This window comes from Symphalangus syndactylus, chromosome 18 (assembly GCF_028878055.3).
Source record: "Symphalangus syndactylus isolate Jambi chromosome 18, NHGRI_mSymSyn1-v2.1_pri, whole genome shotgun sequence".
Classification (NCBI taxonomy): domain Eukaryota; kingdom Metazoa; phylum Chordata; class Mammalia; order Primates; family Hylobatidae; genus Symphalangus; species Symphalangus syndactylus.
In genome coordinates this window covers 13,155,186-13,170,099 of record NC_072440.2, presented here as the reverse complement: position 1 = coordinate 13,170,099, position 14,914 = coordinate 13,155,186, and the positions used below count along the sequence as shown (strand labels likewise).

The 14,914-nt window shown below is 60.0% G+C and overlaps 1 protein-coding gene across 8 annotated transcripts in view; it reads left to right on the top strand.

The window, feature by feature from the left end:
* The first annotated feature begins 1,745 nt into the window (after window positions 1–1,745).
* Window positions 1,746–14,914, top strand: part of GRAMD4 (GRAM domain containing 4) — a 100,462-nt gene continuing 87,293 nt past the window's right edge. Inside the window, exon 1 of one of the 8 annotated variants that reach the window (XM_055252812.2) lies at window positions 1,746–1,946. In XM_055252812.2, coding sequence (XP_055108787.1) covers window positions 1,918–1,946 — 29 coding nt within the window. In that variant the 5' untranslated portion in view covers window positions 1,746–1,917. Of the gene's footprint in view, window positions 1,947–12,087; window positions 12,176–12,448; window positions 12,653–12,892; window positions 13,157–14,914 lie in introns of those variants that run through there. The other 7 variants (XM_055252813.2, XM_063622548.1, XM_063622547.1 and 4 more) reach the window with 7 other exon arrangements.

The following is a 14,914-nucleotide window of genomic DNA, read 5'->3' as shown; positions in this document are numbered from 1 at the left end:
CCTCCCCCAGAGCCTTGGTGGGTGGGTGTCCGGGTTCACTTCTGACCAGGCTGGCTCAGGAGGGCTTCCTGGAGTGGGCAGCTCTGGAGCTGAGCCTGGCAGGCTGGGTAGAGTTAGTGTAGGGCAGGTACCCCTGGGAGGATATAGCCAGAGCAGGGAGTGGGAGGCAGGAAAGTAGAGCTTGTGTTTGGGAAAAACAAATCCTGTTTCCCTGGAGGACAGAGATAAGGCAGGAAAGCCTGGAGGGTTTGGGCAGCGGGGAGGGGGAGCCAGAGAGGTCTGGCGGTCAGGCCCGGTGCTGGATGGGGGCTCTGGGCACAAATGTGAGTCATCTCCGCCATCCTGGGAAGAGACGGTCCTGCAGACAGCGCGCCATCGCACCCCATGCTGCCCGCGGAGGCACAGGACAGACGCCGCTGGGCAGCCCTTGCGGAAGCGCTGGATCCTTTACCCTGAAATCACTGGGTCCCCAGTTCTGCAGACAGGAACCTGAGCCTTGGAGAAGTACAGCTCACCTGAGTGCCTGCCTCTAACCCAGGTCCATCAGGGCTAGACCTGGAGGGGGATCAAAGGGAGGCCCTGAATCTTGCCACAGGGAGCTTCAGGTGCACTTGAGCTGGGGCCCTTGAGACAGAAGGAAGTGGGGAGGGCGGATCCAGGTCTGGAGTCTTTGGATTGAAAGGTTGGAGATGCCTGTGGGACTCCCAAGGTCAGTGAGTTGAGGGCATGGCACTGGGGCAGGCAAAAGTCACAGGAAGGGCGGGGCAGAGCACAGAGGACCCAGTCTGGAGAGGGGGAGGCAGAGAGGGCTGGGCAAAAACAGCCTCCAGGCCTTGTCTATTTTCTCCACTCTGGTTCTCCTCCACCCTCCCACCCCAACTCCCCCGCAACCATCCTCCTGGGTAAGACACTAAAGCGTGTCCCCTAAACCTAGGGCTCTGCAGAGTGATCCCCTTTGCTCCTTCACTGAGCAGTCTCCTGTGAGCTAGACAGCCTTAAAGCGGGGTGGTGGGTGGTTTCTTCTGGAGGGTCCAGAACCCGGGGATAGGTGGGCTTAGAGTGGTTCCCCTCTACGGATGTCCTGCCCCGCAGGTAGTGCCTGGGGAGATGCAGGGGTGTGGGTGAGATTCAGAGAAAGGGTAGGCCCAGAGGTCCAGATCCTGGGGACAGACAGCACCCTGGGCACCTTGGGGTGGGCACGCCAGGTACTGCGCGAGTCTAGCGGGGTTCGTGCTGTGTCCCTTACAGCGCGGGCTGCAGGTCCAGCCCCGGCGTGGGGCCGCGTCCGGCGCCCCGCGAGGCGGTCGGGGAAAGGCATTTCTGCCCGGGACGCGGGTCTCCATCGGCAGCCCAGTCCCTGACCCATCTCTAGAAAGGCGGGCGGTCTCGCGGGGCCCGGGCGAGGCCACAGCAGCGAGCGTGCTCGTGCGCGGCTGAGCCCGTGGCGTCCGCCGTGGCAAGCGCGGGGACGGCGTGGCCGTGGCCGGCGGCGGGCGCGCGTGCGCGTGGATGTGAGCGGCGGGTGCACACGTGGCCACCCAAACAAAGGCCGCGCCGCGTGACCGAGCTCGCGCACGCGGACCCGCCAGGGCTGGCGCGCCCCCGCGGACCCCGAGCTGGCCGCGGGGCGGGGGCGGGGGCGGGGCCCGGGTGGCGCGCGGGGCGCGTCCCCTTTAAGGCGCGGCCCCTTTAAGGTGCGGCGCGGGGCGGGGCAGCGGCTGCGCAACGGGGTCGGGGGCGCGCAGACTCCGCGTAGCCGAACGCGAGCGCGCGACCTGGCGCCGCCGCCGCCTCCGCGCTCGTGGCCGGGACCCGCGGGGCCGCCTCCTCCCGGCTCCCCGGCGCCGCTGGGCTCCCGGGCGGGCGGCAGGTGTAGCGCGGCCGGGCGGCCGGCGAGGGGGGCGCCGCGGCGGGTGGATGAGAGTTGGCCCCGATATCCGCTCAGGGTAAGCGGCGCGCGCGGACACCCACCCACCCCGACCTGGTTGCCCCGCGGACACGCTCCTTTCTGGGCGGGCGGCCCGCGACCCGGCGCACTCGGCCGTGCTCTCCCCACCGCCGCCGCCGCAGTCCGGGCCCGAGCCGGCGACCCTCCGAGCAGGGCCCTGCGCGGGCGCGCCTCGCACACGCCCCCGGGTCCCGCGCGTCACGGCTGCCCCCCGTGGGCACCGGCGGCCGCTGGTCCGGGTTTTGCCCGCCGGCTGGGGGAGACGAGGACATCCCGGGGTTTCGGGGCCCGGACTGGGGTGGGGGTCGCCGGACCGGGTCACCGACGCTGGGCCACTGGAGGGGGACGGTATCGGCCCGGGCCCGCCAATGTCGTCCTGCCGATCCACTCCCGGCTGGGACGGGAGAGGAGGAGGGCGCCCCAGCCCCTGCTTCCCTACAGACAACCTCTCCAAAAAGTTGTGGGCGCTTGCCCCCTGCGTGCACCCCACTTTCTGCCCTGTCTCCTCTCCCTTTGTTCGGGATGTTGAGCTCATGGGGCTCTGCTGGGGCGGGCTGGCACCTTGGCTGGAGCCCAGGCCCGTGCGCCTGCCAGAACGTGGGGTGCAGTGTGGCAACCCCGGCCTGAGGCCCTACATGTCCAGAGCAGGACCTGCACCCCTGCCAGGCCCTGGACAAGGGAGAGAGGAGAGCCAGTTTGTCCGCAGCCGGGTGGGCTGGTGCCCCTGCCCTGTTGGCTGTGTGGCAGAAGGTGCAGCAGTGCCACGGGGCCAGGGACCTGCGTGTGACTCCCCCAGAGCCAAGTCCACTTTTTCGGCTATTGCCAACCCTGCCTCTCCTGAGATAGGAAAGATTCGGTTTGGGGGAGACCTTCTGCAGGATGGGGTTCCCTTCTTGCCTGCCTTGTGTGGGTTAAGATGAAAATTCAGAGGTGTCTCTCCTACACGCCAAAAAGGAGGTGCCTGAGTCCCAGCCCAGTGCAGCCCTGCCTTGGGGCTGGGCCTGGGAGGGAGGTCAGGGTCAGGGCTCTGTTGCCTCAGAAGTCGAGGGCAGTGCTCGAGAGAGGAGTCTGGGGGGACTTGCCTCCCTCACCCTCCTGCTCTGTGACCTTGGGCAAGGTAGTGAGCCTCCTGGGCCTCAGTTTCCTCACTAGCAAGTGGGCAGGGGCAGGTAAGAGGATCGAATGAGGTGATGTGGGTCTCCCTCAGCCTGGGCTTGCCCTGGGTTGGGGTTCAGAATGGGTTTAGGAGGTCAGTCATGGCCTCTGCCCTGGGCGCTGTGGCTGAGCCTGAAGTCTGAAGTCTGTCTTCCTGACTTTTGTGTCCCAGGCCCATTTGGGGATGCACAGTCTGGCCAGGGAGTATGTTCAGTTGCTGCCTCTGCCCCGTGCTGGGGTGAAACCACGTTCCCCTGTTGTTAGCTGGGACTCCCCAGATGAGTGACCTCAGTAACCCTGCCCCTCCTTCCTTCTGCACACCCTTCCGAAGACTCCTGCCTGGTCCAGGAAAGGGGCCCTGCCTGTCTTGCCTTCCTCCTGCCTTGGCAGCCGTGTGGACCCTTCTGCAGCACTTTGTGGTCCCGGGGCAGACCTCGAAGCCCCACAGTCCTCACCGTGCTGGGCTCACAGGGAGATGCAGCTTGGTCCTGGAGCCTGGGAAGTTGGGCACCTGGGGTCTCAGTGGGCCACCAGCCCTCTGCTCTGCTGCTCTTTCCTCTCAGCTGCCCCTGTGGCTGATGCGTGGAGTGCGGCTGTCCCAGCCATGCAGCCTGGGGGCAGGCGGGGCCTGTCCGGTGAGGTCTGTCTTGCACTCTGGAGAGCACCGGAAAGTCTCAAAGTTGTGGTGTGTTTCCACATAGCCCTGGGAGGCTGTTTATTCTGGGTCTCCTGCTGAGGGAGGTGGAGGACCCTTCACTGGGAAAGAACCAGGTGGTCTCTCTCCAAACCACCAGCCCTCCAGGCCTTCCCCTTAGTACCCTCCTCTTATCTGTGGAGCCCGGCGCTGGCGTCAGGTGACCTTTGCTCTCCGCTCTCCCAGGCTTCACCGTCACCAACTAGAAAACGAAGGAGGAGAATCAGAGCCAGTTTTCCTGAATCACCATTTCTGCTGTAGAATAGAATAGAATAGTGGTTCAGGCTCAATGAAAACCAAGTGTTCTTGGAGGCTAGTGAGCCGGTGCTGCCAGGGAGGGCTGCCAGCCTGAAGCCTGTTTCTCTTTGGAAAGAGCATCAGAGCAATGTTAGAGATGTTACAGAAACAGCAGCACCCCACCTGACAGGGCCTGGTGACACCCCTGTTAGGGGAGAACCTGGGGCCCTGATAGTCCCATGGTGTGATCCGTGTTAGTGATTGTGCCATCCGTGTGCCCCCTCCCCTCCCTGGGGGCCACATGAAGCCTCCTTCCAGCTCCCCATGTTTCTCTGTTTGGGTATTTCTCTCTGGTAGCCGAATCTACTGGGGTTTGTTTGGCATTGGGGTTCCAGTCCTGTCATGACGGGGCTGCGGTCAGGGGCTCATTTTAGGAGGCTGGCCCATCTCAGGGAGCTGGGGAGCCTTCCCCGTATGTGGGCTTCTGTGTGTCAGGTTTGGGGGCTCCTGTCTAGTGGCCATGGCGGGGACTTGGGTATTTACAGAGCTCCTGTTGGTGTGGGCGTGTGCTGGCTGGGAGGGAAGACACCAGGGACTGGCTGGGTGGCCTGGTCACCCCCTGCCTGAGTTCCTGCCGCCTCCCCTGCAAGGCGGCCCAAGAGGCTGCGGCCTGGCCTCTTTAGGGGAAAGGAGACCGTCTCTGCAGAAAGCCCGGAGCAGCAGGGACAGTGTTGGGGTGTGTGGCAGAGCATCCCTGCTCCGACAAAAATTGACAGTGAATTGAGGGAGAGAAGCTGTGGCCGGGTTTAGTGAGTAACAGGCAGAAGGCAGAGGGTGCTCGCTGGGAAGCAGCGTCTCTTGCCTGGCGTGGAGATGGTCATCTGCTGGGCGCCTCCGAGGCCAAGTGGACCACTCACAGTGCTTTCGAAGGCCTCTGGTTTGGGCATCCCGCAGGCTGGCCTGGGGTCTCTTAGGCGCCACGGTGGGTTTAGATCTGCCTTTTCTTTGGCTTTTGGTGGCACAGCAATGGTCCTGAAAAATACTGCTTGTAAAGGAGGAAAAGTTCAAGTCCTCCACCGTCAGGTGTGGCTGGGGGTCTGGGAGGAGGCCTGGATCTCCCAAGGGGACAGTTATGTGAACAGAGTGTCACAGGCCTAACCCAGCCCAGCGGGTGGGGCCCAGGCCAGCCTGTCACCTGCTTGGAGCCCTTGCCTGCTGGGGAAATGTAATAGTTTAACTTGAGAACTTAAAGGCAGGTCACTCAGACTCTCTTAGAGACAGAGATGGCGCAAGAAAATGTGGGTTTCGCGGGGCGCGCTGGCTCACGCCTGTAATCCCAGCACTTTGGGAGGCCGAGGCGGGTGGATCACCTGAGGTCGGGAATTCGAGACCAGCCTGACCAACATGGAGAAATCCCCACATCTACTAAAAATACAAAAAATTAGCCGGGCGTGTTGGCACATGTCTATCATCCCAGCTACTTGGGAGGCTGAGGCAGGAGAATCGCTTGAACCTGGGAGGCAGAGGTTGGGGTGAGCCGGGATCGCACCATTGCACTCCAGCCTGGGCAACAAGGGCGAAACTCCGTCTCAAAAAAAAAAAAAAAAGAAAAAAGAAAATGCTTGTTTCCCTAATTGGAGAAAGCCCTGTTGTTTTGCCTTTGGTGTCTCAGCATGTGGCAGAGGCCTGGGCGGACACTTTGGGCTGGTAATTCGCCACTAATGACAGTCCTGTCTACAGGGCTACTGTTCCAATTGTTCGGCGTTTGAGTTATAACCTAGGGTTGTGATTATGTTTAAGCCCAGTGATTAAAGTCCCCTGTGGTTACACAGGAAAGGCAGGAAGTACCGGCCTATCAAAAACATTAATAATAGTAATAGAAATCACTCATTCTGCACAGCAGGGCTGTGCTGAGTGTTTTACACGAATTGCCTCAACAAAGTCCGCAGAGCATACTTCACCCCGTTTTACAGATGAGGAAACTGAGGCACCGGGAGGCAGTGCTGCTTGCCTAAGTCCCCAGTTCGTTTCGGAGGAGAGCTGGGATTTGCATGTGGGTCGCTTTGCCCCGACGGCTGTGCTCATAAACATTGCAGCCTTTCTGCCTTCCTGATGATACTCTTCTAAGGGGGATTTTGTGAGAGAAATATCAGCAATAAACTTAAAGTCATGGTGAGACTTCTCTCTTTGCTGTCAAACATGCAGTAAATAGCAAGATTCGGACAGCATGTCCTGCTCGGGGCCAGACAGCCCTCTAAGCATGATACACGATTTATTTTCTAACAACTGGAGGTAGGTGCTCTTGTTAGCTGCATTTCACACAGGAGGAAGCCCTGACACAGAGCCGTTCAGCAACTTGCCCAGGGCTACAGGTTGCTGCGTGGTAGAGGTGGGTTTGGACCGATGGGCTGTGCTTCTAACCTAAGCCCCATATGCACGGGGGTTGGGTGGAGAGCATGCTTGATCTTGCTGCTGTGCGTTCTTGGGCAAGACACCTAACCTCTCTGGGCCTCAGTTTGGTCACCTATAAACAAGGGCCTTGGCCTAGGGTATAGAAGCCAGGGCTTGAGAGCTGGCTCTGGCCTGAGGTGGCTGCGTCTGCACCACCTCCCACAGGGAGGCCCAGGTGGGTGGAGAGGCCTGGATGCCACTTCCCTAGAGGAAGCAGGTCTACTGAGGAGCAGTGCTGGGGCCTTGGCTGGGGCTGGGTGGGGCTGGGTGGGGCCTTGGCTGGGGCTGGGTGGGGCTGGGTGTGGAGGCCATGGGTGGTCGAGGAGTGAGGGCTTCTGGGATGCACTTTGCAGCAGCCGAGTCACTGCCCTCTGTCAAGTGAGGTCCAAAGAGGCAGGGCTTGGGGCTGCTGGGAAACCGTGAAGCTCTGTGCTTGGTGAATTGTTACTTGTCCCTGGGGAACAGGAGGGACAAGAGACTCTGCTTGGGACCCCGTGCCACCAAACTCCCGAGAAGCTGCAGTGGGAGAAGCTCAATGCTGGGCACTGAGTGGTTAGGAGGCTCCAGGAAATGGCTCGGCCTCTCTTGGTCAGTTCCCCTGCCGGCTGTTCCTGGGACCTCTCTGCTCCATGTCCCCTCACCAGGGAGGCCTCCCGTGAGTGCCCCAGCTGTGCCTCTGCTGTCACTGCTCTCCTCTTCCTGAGGTTCTGGTTTGTCTACTGTTTACCACGCTTCCCTTCTAGAAGGTGGGCTCCTGAAGTTAGGGGTCTCTGCTCACGTCCAGCGACCTGGAGTGGCACCTCATTGTGCCTGGTATCCTGGGACCCTGGCTTCGGTCTGAGCTGGGCTGTGGAGTTGGGTAGGGCCAGGGGCCAGGCTGGGAATGAATTTGTTTGTTCCTCACTCTTGGTGTTGACCTTGGCCACCTGGCTGAGGTGTGTTTGTCAGCATCTTTATTGAGGTGTAATTCACACACCATACAACACACTCATTTAAGGTGCACAGTTCACGGACTTTTAGTACGTCCACCGAGTTGTGCAGCCATCACCACAATCAAAACCCAAACAGGAACCTGGGCCTTCTAGACACTAGGTACTCCCTGGACCCTTCCTCCCTGCCCCTGGCGACCACCTTTCTCTCTCTCTCTTTTTTTTTTTTTTTTTTTTGAGATGGAGTTTCATTCTTGTTGCCCAGGCTGGAGTGCAGTGGCACGATCTCAGCTCACCACAACCTCCGCCTCCTGGGTTCAAGCAATTCGCCTACCTCAGCCTCCCAAGTAGCTGGGATTACAGGCATGCGCCACATGCCTGGCTAATTTTGTATTTTTAGTAGAGATGGGGTTTCACCATGTTGGTCAGGCTGGTCTCAAATTCCCGATCTCAGGTGATCCACCCGCCTCGGTCTCTCAAAGTGCTGGAATTACAGGTGTGAGCCACCGCACCCAGCCAACTCTATTTTTTAAAAACTGTTTTAGATTTATAGAAAAATTGCAGAGATAATACAGAGTTTCCAAATTATCCCTACCAACAGTTGCAGTTTGTCCGGTGATTAACATCTTACATCAGTGTGGTAGGTTTGTTACAATCCATGGACTAATATTCATACATTATCATTAGCCAAAGTACATAGTTTGTTCGGATTCATTAGGTTTTACCTAATGTCCTTTTTCTGTTCCAAGACTGCATCTAGGGTCCCAGGTGACATCTAGCTGTCATGTCTCCGTAAGCTCCTCTTTGCTGTGACAGCTTCTCAGACTTTTCTTAGTTTTGATAACTCTGACAGTCTTAAGAAATAGTAGGTATATTGTGGGATCTCCATCCATTGGAATTTGTCTGTTTGGACAATTGGAATTCCTCTGTTGGAATTTGGATGTATTTCTCATGGTGAGTCTGGGGCGCTGGCTTAGCGGGAGGAAGACCACAGGGGTGTGGTGCCCTCTTACTGCGTCACGCCAGTCTCGCGCCTTTGATGTGGCCCGCGGCTGATGGTGCTGACTTGGCCACCCGCCTGAGATGTGTTTGTCAGGGGTCTTCACGGCAGTTCTTGTGTTTCCTCCCTCCAGTACTGTTGCCTTTGGGAGGAGGTCACTACACCCAGCCACACTTAAAGGGCTGGGGAGTCATGCCCGCCTCCTTGAGGGCACAGTGGCTGTGTCACTGACGTGGCCTTCTTCAGGGGAGTCTGTCTCTTCTCCCCATTTATCAGTTTATGCAGCTGCTTACTTATCCGTGTGGGTTCGTGGATACTCATTTAATCCTCTAGGTCAATGCGGAATGCCATTATTTTGTTTGCTCACTTGTTCAAGTGCTGGCCGTTGGGTTCCCTGGACACACCCCTTCACGGTGGGTGATGTGAGTCCTTCCTCACTTTCTGGCCCTACTCCAGGCTCAGCTTGTCCATTCCCTGCCCAGGCCTAGAGTCAGCCCCTTCTGCAGGGAGCCCGGGTTCCTTTTGTTGGAGGGCAGAATCGGAAACCAAGATCCAGGTAGCGGGTGCGCTCGTCACTACTGGGGTGTCATTGCTTCTGGGCCCTCTCAGCTGATAGCAAGGAAATGCATGCGTGAGCTGACGCACACGTATGTACATGTCTCTGCCTGTGTCTGCGTGTAGCCTCCTGTACCTGTATTGAGCAAAGTGTGAGTTTGCGCTGCTGATGAACTGTGATCCTTTTCCTACGTGGATCTTTCTGTCTCCTTTCTTGCTGATCAATTCGTGTCTATTCAAGCAGCAGGAAGCCAGACTCCCACTGCTTGTCACCCATCTACTTAATTGTTAGTCCCGGTGTGTCTCTGTAGGGGGACTGGAGTTGTTAGTGGGACCCCTCGGGAAGCAGTTCCTGATCCCTTGGCCTCGAGCCCGGGCTCCCGGTATGCTGTCGCAGCATGGCTGGCTGGCTGGGGCTGGGGAGGGGCCGCCACCTCCCCAACATGGTTCTACGACTTAGAGGGAAGAGGGGAGGGAGGCTGCAGGAGAACCAGGGACTTCCCTGCTGTGCTTAGTCAGCCCGGCCCCGCAGGGACGGGCACGGGCTTGGCATTGCTTTGAGACGTGAAAGTGGGGCTGACTTAGAACGCATCCCGGAGTCCGGTCTCCTCGGGCAAGGAGGAGAAAGGCTGCCGGCAGGATGCTTTAGAGCGCGGACAAATCTCCGACTCCATCCTGGCCAGGTCTGTCCCCTCTCCGCCTCTGAACTTGCCACCCTGGCAGGGGACGGCCTTTGAAAAGATCTACAGAGCCGCATCTGCTGGCCTTTCTGTTAAGCGTCTTTCATTCAGGAATGCGTCAGGCCCTTGCAGAAGTTTTGGGAGGAGAGAGAACCAGGTGGTCACTCCCCGTCTGCTGGTTTGTCGGTGGTGTTTTCCAGGCAGCATTTTGGGGATCTGAGTGGAGCCTGTCTTTTTTCTTTCTTTTTTCTTTTTTTTTTTTTAGATGGAGTTTCGCTCTCGTTGCCCAGGCTGGAGTGCAATGGCGTGATCGTGGCTCATTGCAACCTCCACCTCCCAGGTTCAAGTGATTCTCCTGCCTCAGCCTCCCGAGTAGCTGGGACTATAGGCACGCACCACAATGCCCGGCTAATTTTGTATTTTTAGTAGAGTCGGGGTTTCTCCATGTTGGTCAGGCTGGTCTCAAACTCCCAACCTCAGGTGATCTGCCTCCCTCGGCCTCCCAAAGTGCTGGGATTATAGGCGTGAGCCACTGCGCCCAGCTGCCTGTCTTGTTTTCTTGATGTTGGGTTAACTTCGGCCCTAGACCCAGGAAGCCTCCAGTCACAGCACCCCAAAGCCCTTACCTGGAATACAAGACTTTTACCCTTGTGTTCGGGTTCCCATGAGGGGTGCTGGCCTCTTATCACCTGTCCCGGGCACCTGAATGATGCTTCTGCCTTCAGGGCACACATGGTAGGAGGGAGCTTCTGGGAGGTGGAAAGGTAAAGAGAGCCTGGTCTATGGGATGGGGAAGGGCCTGACCCTGCCAGGGAGAGAGTGACAAGGAGGGCTCCCTGGAGCGATGAGGGAGGGGCACAGGAGTTTGTAGGACACAGGAGTGGGGATGGCTTGGGACCGGCCTCTCAGGTCAGCTTGTTAAAGGTCAGCCTGTGTGTAAGGCTCCTGGAGACCCAACCAGCATGTGCCTGCAGCTCCTCTGGGACCAGGACTGGGGTTCAGCCACGTCTTGGGTGCAGTGGGATACCTGGCTCCTTTGTCTGCCCCCGAAGGCCTTCGTCTCTGTGCTATGGGGCTAGGCCCTCCCATGACCCCCATGTTTCCCCAACCCTGTGGAGTGTGTCTAAGGAAGCAGGTGGAATTGGCCTGGCTCCCGCAGTCTGGGGCCTAGAGCAGAGCCCGGAGAGCCAGGGCTGCCCTTGCTGAGAATGCCGGCATTCTTGGGAATGCAGCTTAAAGGGTGGCCCACTTGCCTGCCTATGCCCCTACCTGGGGCCAGCCTCCTGCCTTCCTGCTGACCATGTCTCCCTCCTCGCCCTGGCTCCTCCCCACCACCCCACGTGCCCCACCCCCATCCTCGCTGGGCCCCATTGATGCCTCCCTGCTTTCCAGGTTGAGATTGGTGGGCTGGCTCAGTCTGGTGCGATGGTTGGAGGCATTTGCTGGGTGACGCTGGCTCGGAGGGGCTCTGTCCCCTCCTCTGTCTCCCCTCCCCTCCTCAGCGAGGGCAGCCCTGGCTCTCCGGGCTCTGCTCTAGGCCCCAGACTGGGGGAGCCAGGCCAATTCCACCTGCTTCCTTAGACACACTCCATAGGATTGGGGAAACGTGGGGGTCATGGGAGGGCCTTGCCCAGTGGCACAGAGACGAGGGCCTTCAGGGGACAGACAAAGGAGCCGGGTATCCCACTGCACCCAGAGCTCTGGCGTGGCTGAATCGCTGGTGGGGTCTCAGCTTCTCAGGGCGACTGGCTGCTGCCCCTGCTGGGACATGAGTTGGGGGGAACCCCTACCTGTCTGCTGGGGAAAGCGGCCCTGGGGTGAGCCTGGCCTGAGCAGTGATGGCCTGCAGGGTCCTCTGTCTTCCTGCCCTGCAGCTGACGAGGAGGGTGCCGAGGCCCTGCAGCTCTGAGGGCACTTGGGACCTGGATGGGCAGAGGTAGGAAGGTGTGTGTAGACCTTGGCCCCTGGGTGGGGAGTTTGGTGTTTAAAAGTCTGAAGCAACACCCACATCCCGTCGGTGTCCCAGAACCCAGCCTCTCACCTGGGAAGAACCGGACCGTAGCTACCCCGTGGTGCTGGACAAAGCCTGTGCTCATGGTCGCCTACTTCCTCGCGTGCTTTCTCAGCCCACTCTGCACCCAGTGGCTCTTGTTTGCCACAGAACCCTGATGAAGTGGATTATCCCCTGCCCTGGGGGAATGCTCAGCTGACAGCAGGAGTGGACCCCGCGAGAGTGGAGGCCCCTGTGATCTGTGGAGCGTGTGTGCCCGCTGGGCTGTGATGAGCCAGTGCTCTGGGGCTCCAGAGTAGAAGGTGACATTGTGTCCCCAGCCACTGCTGGACCCCAGCGAGGTGTGTGAATCATTTCACACATTCTCCACCCAAGAAGTGAAACTGTCAGGTTTAAGTGTGTAGGGGCGGGAAGGGGAAGGCCGTTCCAAAAACCCAGCCGTCTGGAGTGACACCAGGCCATCAGCTCTGGGAGGCGGAGGCCCTTTGGGGTCCTGTCCCGGCCTCAGTGCCCAGGTTCGTGTCTACTGCTTGGTTTCTGTAGCCCTTCTCTTCCACCTAGGGGGATAGTCAGGGTCTGACAAAGGCTTGAGGGGAGGGCCTCCCCCAGCAGCGTGCCCGGCAGGCAGCCCAGGCCGGGGCAGGGGGCCAGTGGGCTGGATGGGGGTCAGTGGGCAGGGCTCCGTCCTGTCCTGTCCTGTCCTGTCCTGTCCTGGGGGAGGAGCCTAGCCAGGCACACTCAGCCAACCCCAGCTCGGGAGGGAGGGACCCAGAGGCACTGGCCTGAGGTAGGGTTGAAACAGGTGGAATTGACTGGTGGTCGTTGCTGGCTCCTGGAGCCTGACCTGCCCAACTGTGGAGGTGGCAGATGTTTGGTGGAGAGGAAGTGAAACAGGCGTGTGCGCCAGAAGCTCGGGCGTCGGGGCGGGGCCGTGGGAGGATGGTACAGGTCTCCTGATACTCCCCGTCTGGGCAGACGCACTCACATCACAGGTTGGCAAAAGGCCTGAGGGTCCAGGGAGCCAGGGCCTGGTCAGGAGGGGCACAGGCTGGGAGGGAGTGGGTGGTGTCTACTTGGCTCTAGATGTCGGGTTTAGAGAGAGACTCTGGGACAGCCCCAGCCCTGATGGAGCCCCATGGAGCTGCCTTCAGGGGCTCTGTCCCAGAGTCTCTCTCTAAACCCAACATCTAGAGCTGTGACTCAGGGTGGGTGGGCCCTGGGGGGTCACCCCCAGCCACCCCATCTGCTGTCAGAACCTAGGAGCGTAGGAGAAGTCAGATAACCCCGGTGACTGCCCAGTGTCCCCCACAACCCGATGGATGAGGAGCCGTTGGGTCAACAGGGGCAGAGCTGAGGTCAGCACACCTCCGTCCCTGTCTGGCTGTCCGTCTTCCATCCCTCCAGGCAGCACCACGCAAGGGCAGGGAGGTGGCAGGCCTGCTGAGCTCTGTGGATGCAGGGCAGACCCGGCTGGCTTGTTGGAGCACCCTCCCTGGGTGAGTGTCGTTCATATTGGTATCTGCAGAGTGGGTCAAACCACTATAGAGGGCAAAAGGGGAGCTGTGGCCTCTGGCCAGCCGCATTCTAAGCTTTTAAAAGGCCCTACCCCGTCCCTCGCAGTCTTAGCCATCAGCTGCCTTTGGAGAATGAGCGATCTGAAGATGTTTCTGGTTGGGGGGCGGGGTGGCCAGAGTTCCTGGAGCTGCGGGGTGCCCACCCTTTTGTCCATCCTCCTTCCCCGGCCTGATCCAGGAGCCCCAGCCCCGCCCTCTCCATTCCCGGGGTCCTTAGGCTTCCCTGACACAGGTCTAGGGAGGGCATGTGACACTGGCGTCGGTCCGGGCTGGGCAGAGCCTGGATGTGGCCCAGGCTGTGCTGGAGCCGAAGCCTTTCTTCCCAGGTCCTGTCATAGCTGTGGGGCCTGGGGCTGGTGACCCAGCCTCTGCCAGCGTCCACCCACCCCCTCCCACGGTAAGGTTGGCGACAGCAAAGTTCTCGTAAACATTTGGGATGTCCTGTGTAAAGTGCTGGCCCCTGGCAGTGGAACCACAGCTCATAACTGTGGCGCTGGGCAGAGGGCTGGGTACGCAGCAGGTGCTCCGTCAGTACCTATGGGAGAAGCAGGGGTGGTGGGGGGCGGGGGAACCTGGATGGGCAACACTCCCCAGCCTGCTGGTGCTCCAGGGAGGACCTTTTCAGAGCTGGGAGACCCTGGCCCAGTGTCCTTGTCCCTCCAGTCGCTGCTGCCTTCCCGAAGGCCCTGGAGCCTTGTTAAAAATGGCAGCCCTGGCTCTTGGGGGGAGTCCTGGGTTTGGGGGCAGCTCTGATTGAGGGGAGCCTGGGTGTGGGGGCAGCTCTGATATGGGGGAGCCCTGGGTGTGGGGGCAGCTCTGATATGTGGGGGAACCCTGAGTGTGGGGGCAGCTCTGATATGGGGGAGCTGTGGGTGTGAGGGCTGTGCCTCACGTGGCCCGAGGGCAGATGGCCCAGTGTGGGGCCAGGCTGTTTGGGGGACGGGGAGGGCTACCCAGGGAGAAGGTGAGTGGGTGGCCCTATTATCTGAAGATCTGCTGGGGCCAGGGGATGTGGGGGGTGGCTGCCACCTCTGCAATGACCCTGGAAGGGCCCATGCTGCCCGTGGTGTCTGAGAGTTCCCAGCTCTGCCTGCAGGGCCCATGCCCTGTGGCTACCCCCCAGTCCCGCTCTGTTTGCTTTATTTAAGTATTTTAGAAGACCACTCGTGGGCCTCATAGGGTGGATCCTTAGCTCTTCTGGCCCAGCCCACTCCTCAGGTTTCTAGGTGACCCACCTACTTTGTGTGCACCCTGAGGCCTGCTGCGCTGCCTGGACCTCAGCCCCCACCCTGCTCCCCAGCAGCCTGACTGCCTCCCCTCCCTCAGCCCCTCAGAGAGGCCTCCTGTCAACACCCTTTCTGCAGCTTTCTCCCTACCCCCTCAGCCAGCTCCCCTTGTGGCCCTCCCTGCTGCCTGGTTCCTGCGATGTGTATTGGTGGGGAGGCCCTGTCGTCTCCTGTAACTCCCACGACAGTCTTGCAGGATGGGTCCTGGATGGGAGCCCTGAGTCTGGATGATTCCTGCCCACTGTTGGCCCGGGTGGGCAGAGCCATGGCAGTCAGGAGAGCCTTGGCCTGGGGGGCCAGAGCCCTGCGCCCACATCTACACCAGCTGCTGGGCTGCCTGGACAGCCCTGTGCCCTGCGTGCCTCCTGCGTCCAGAGGGGCCGAGCTGGGAGTC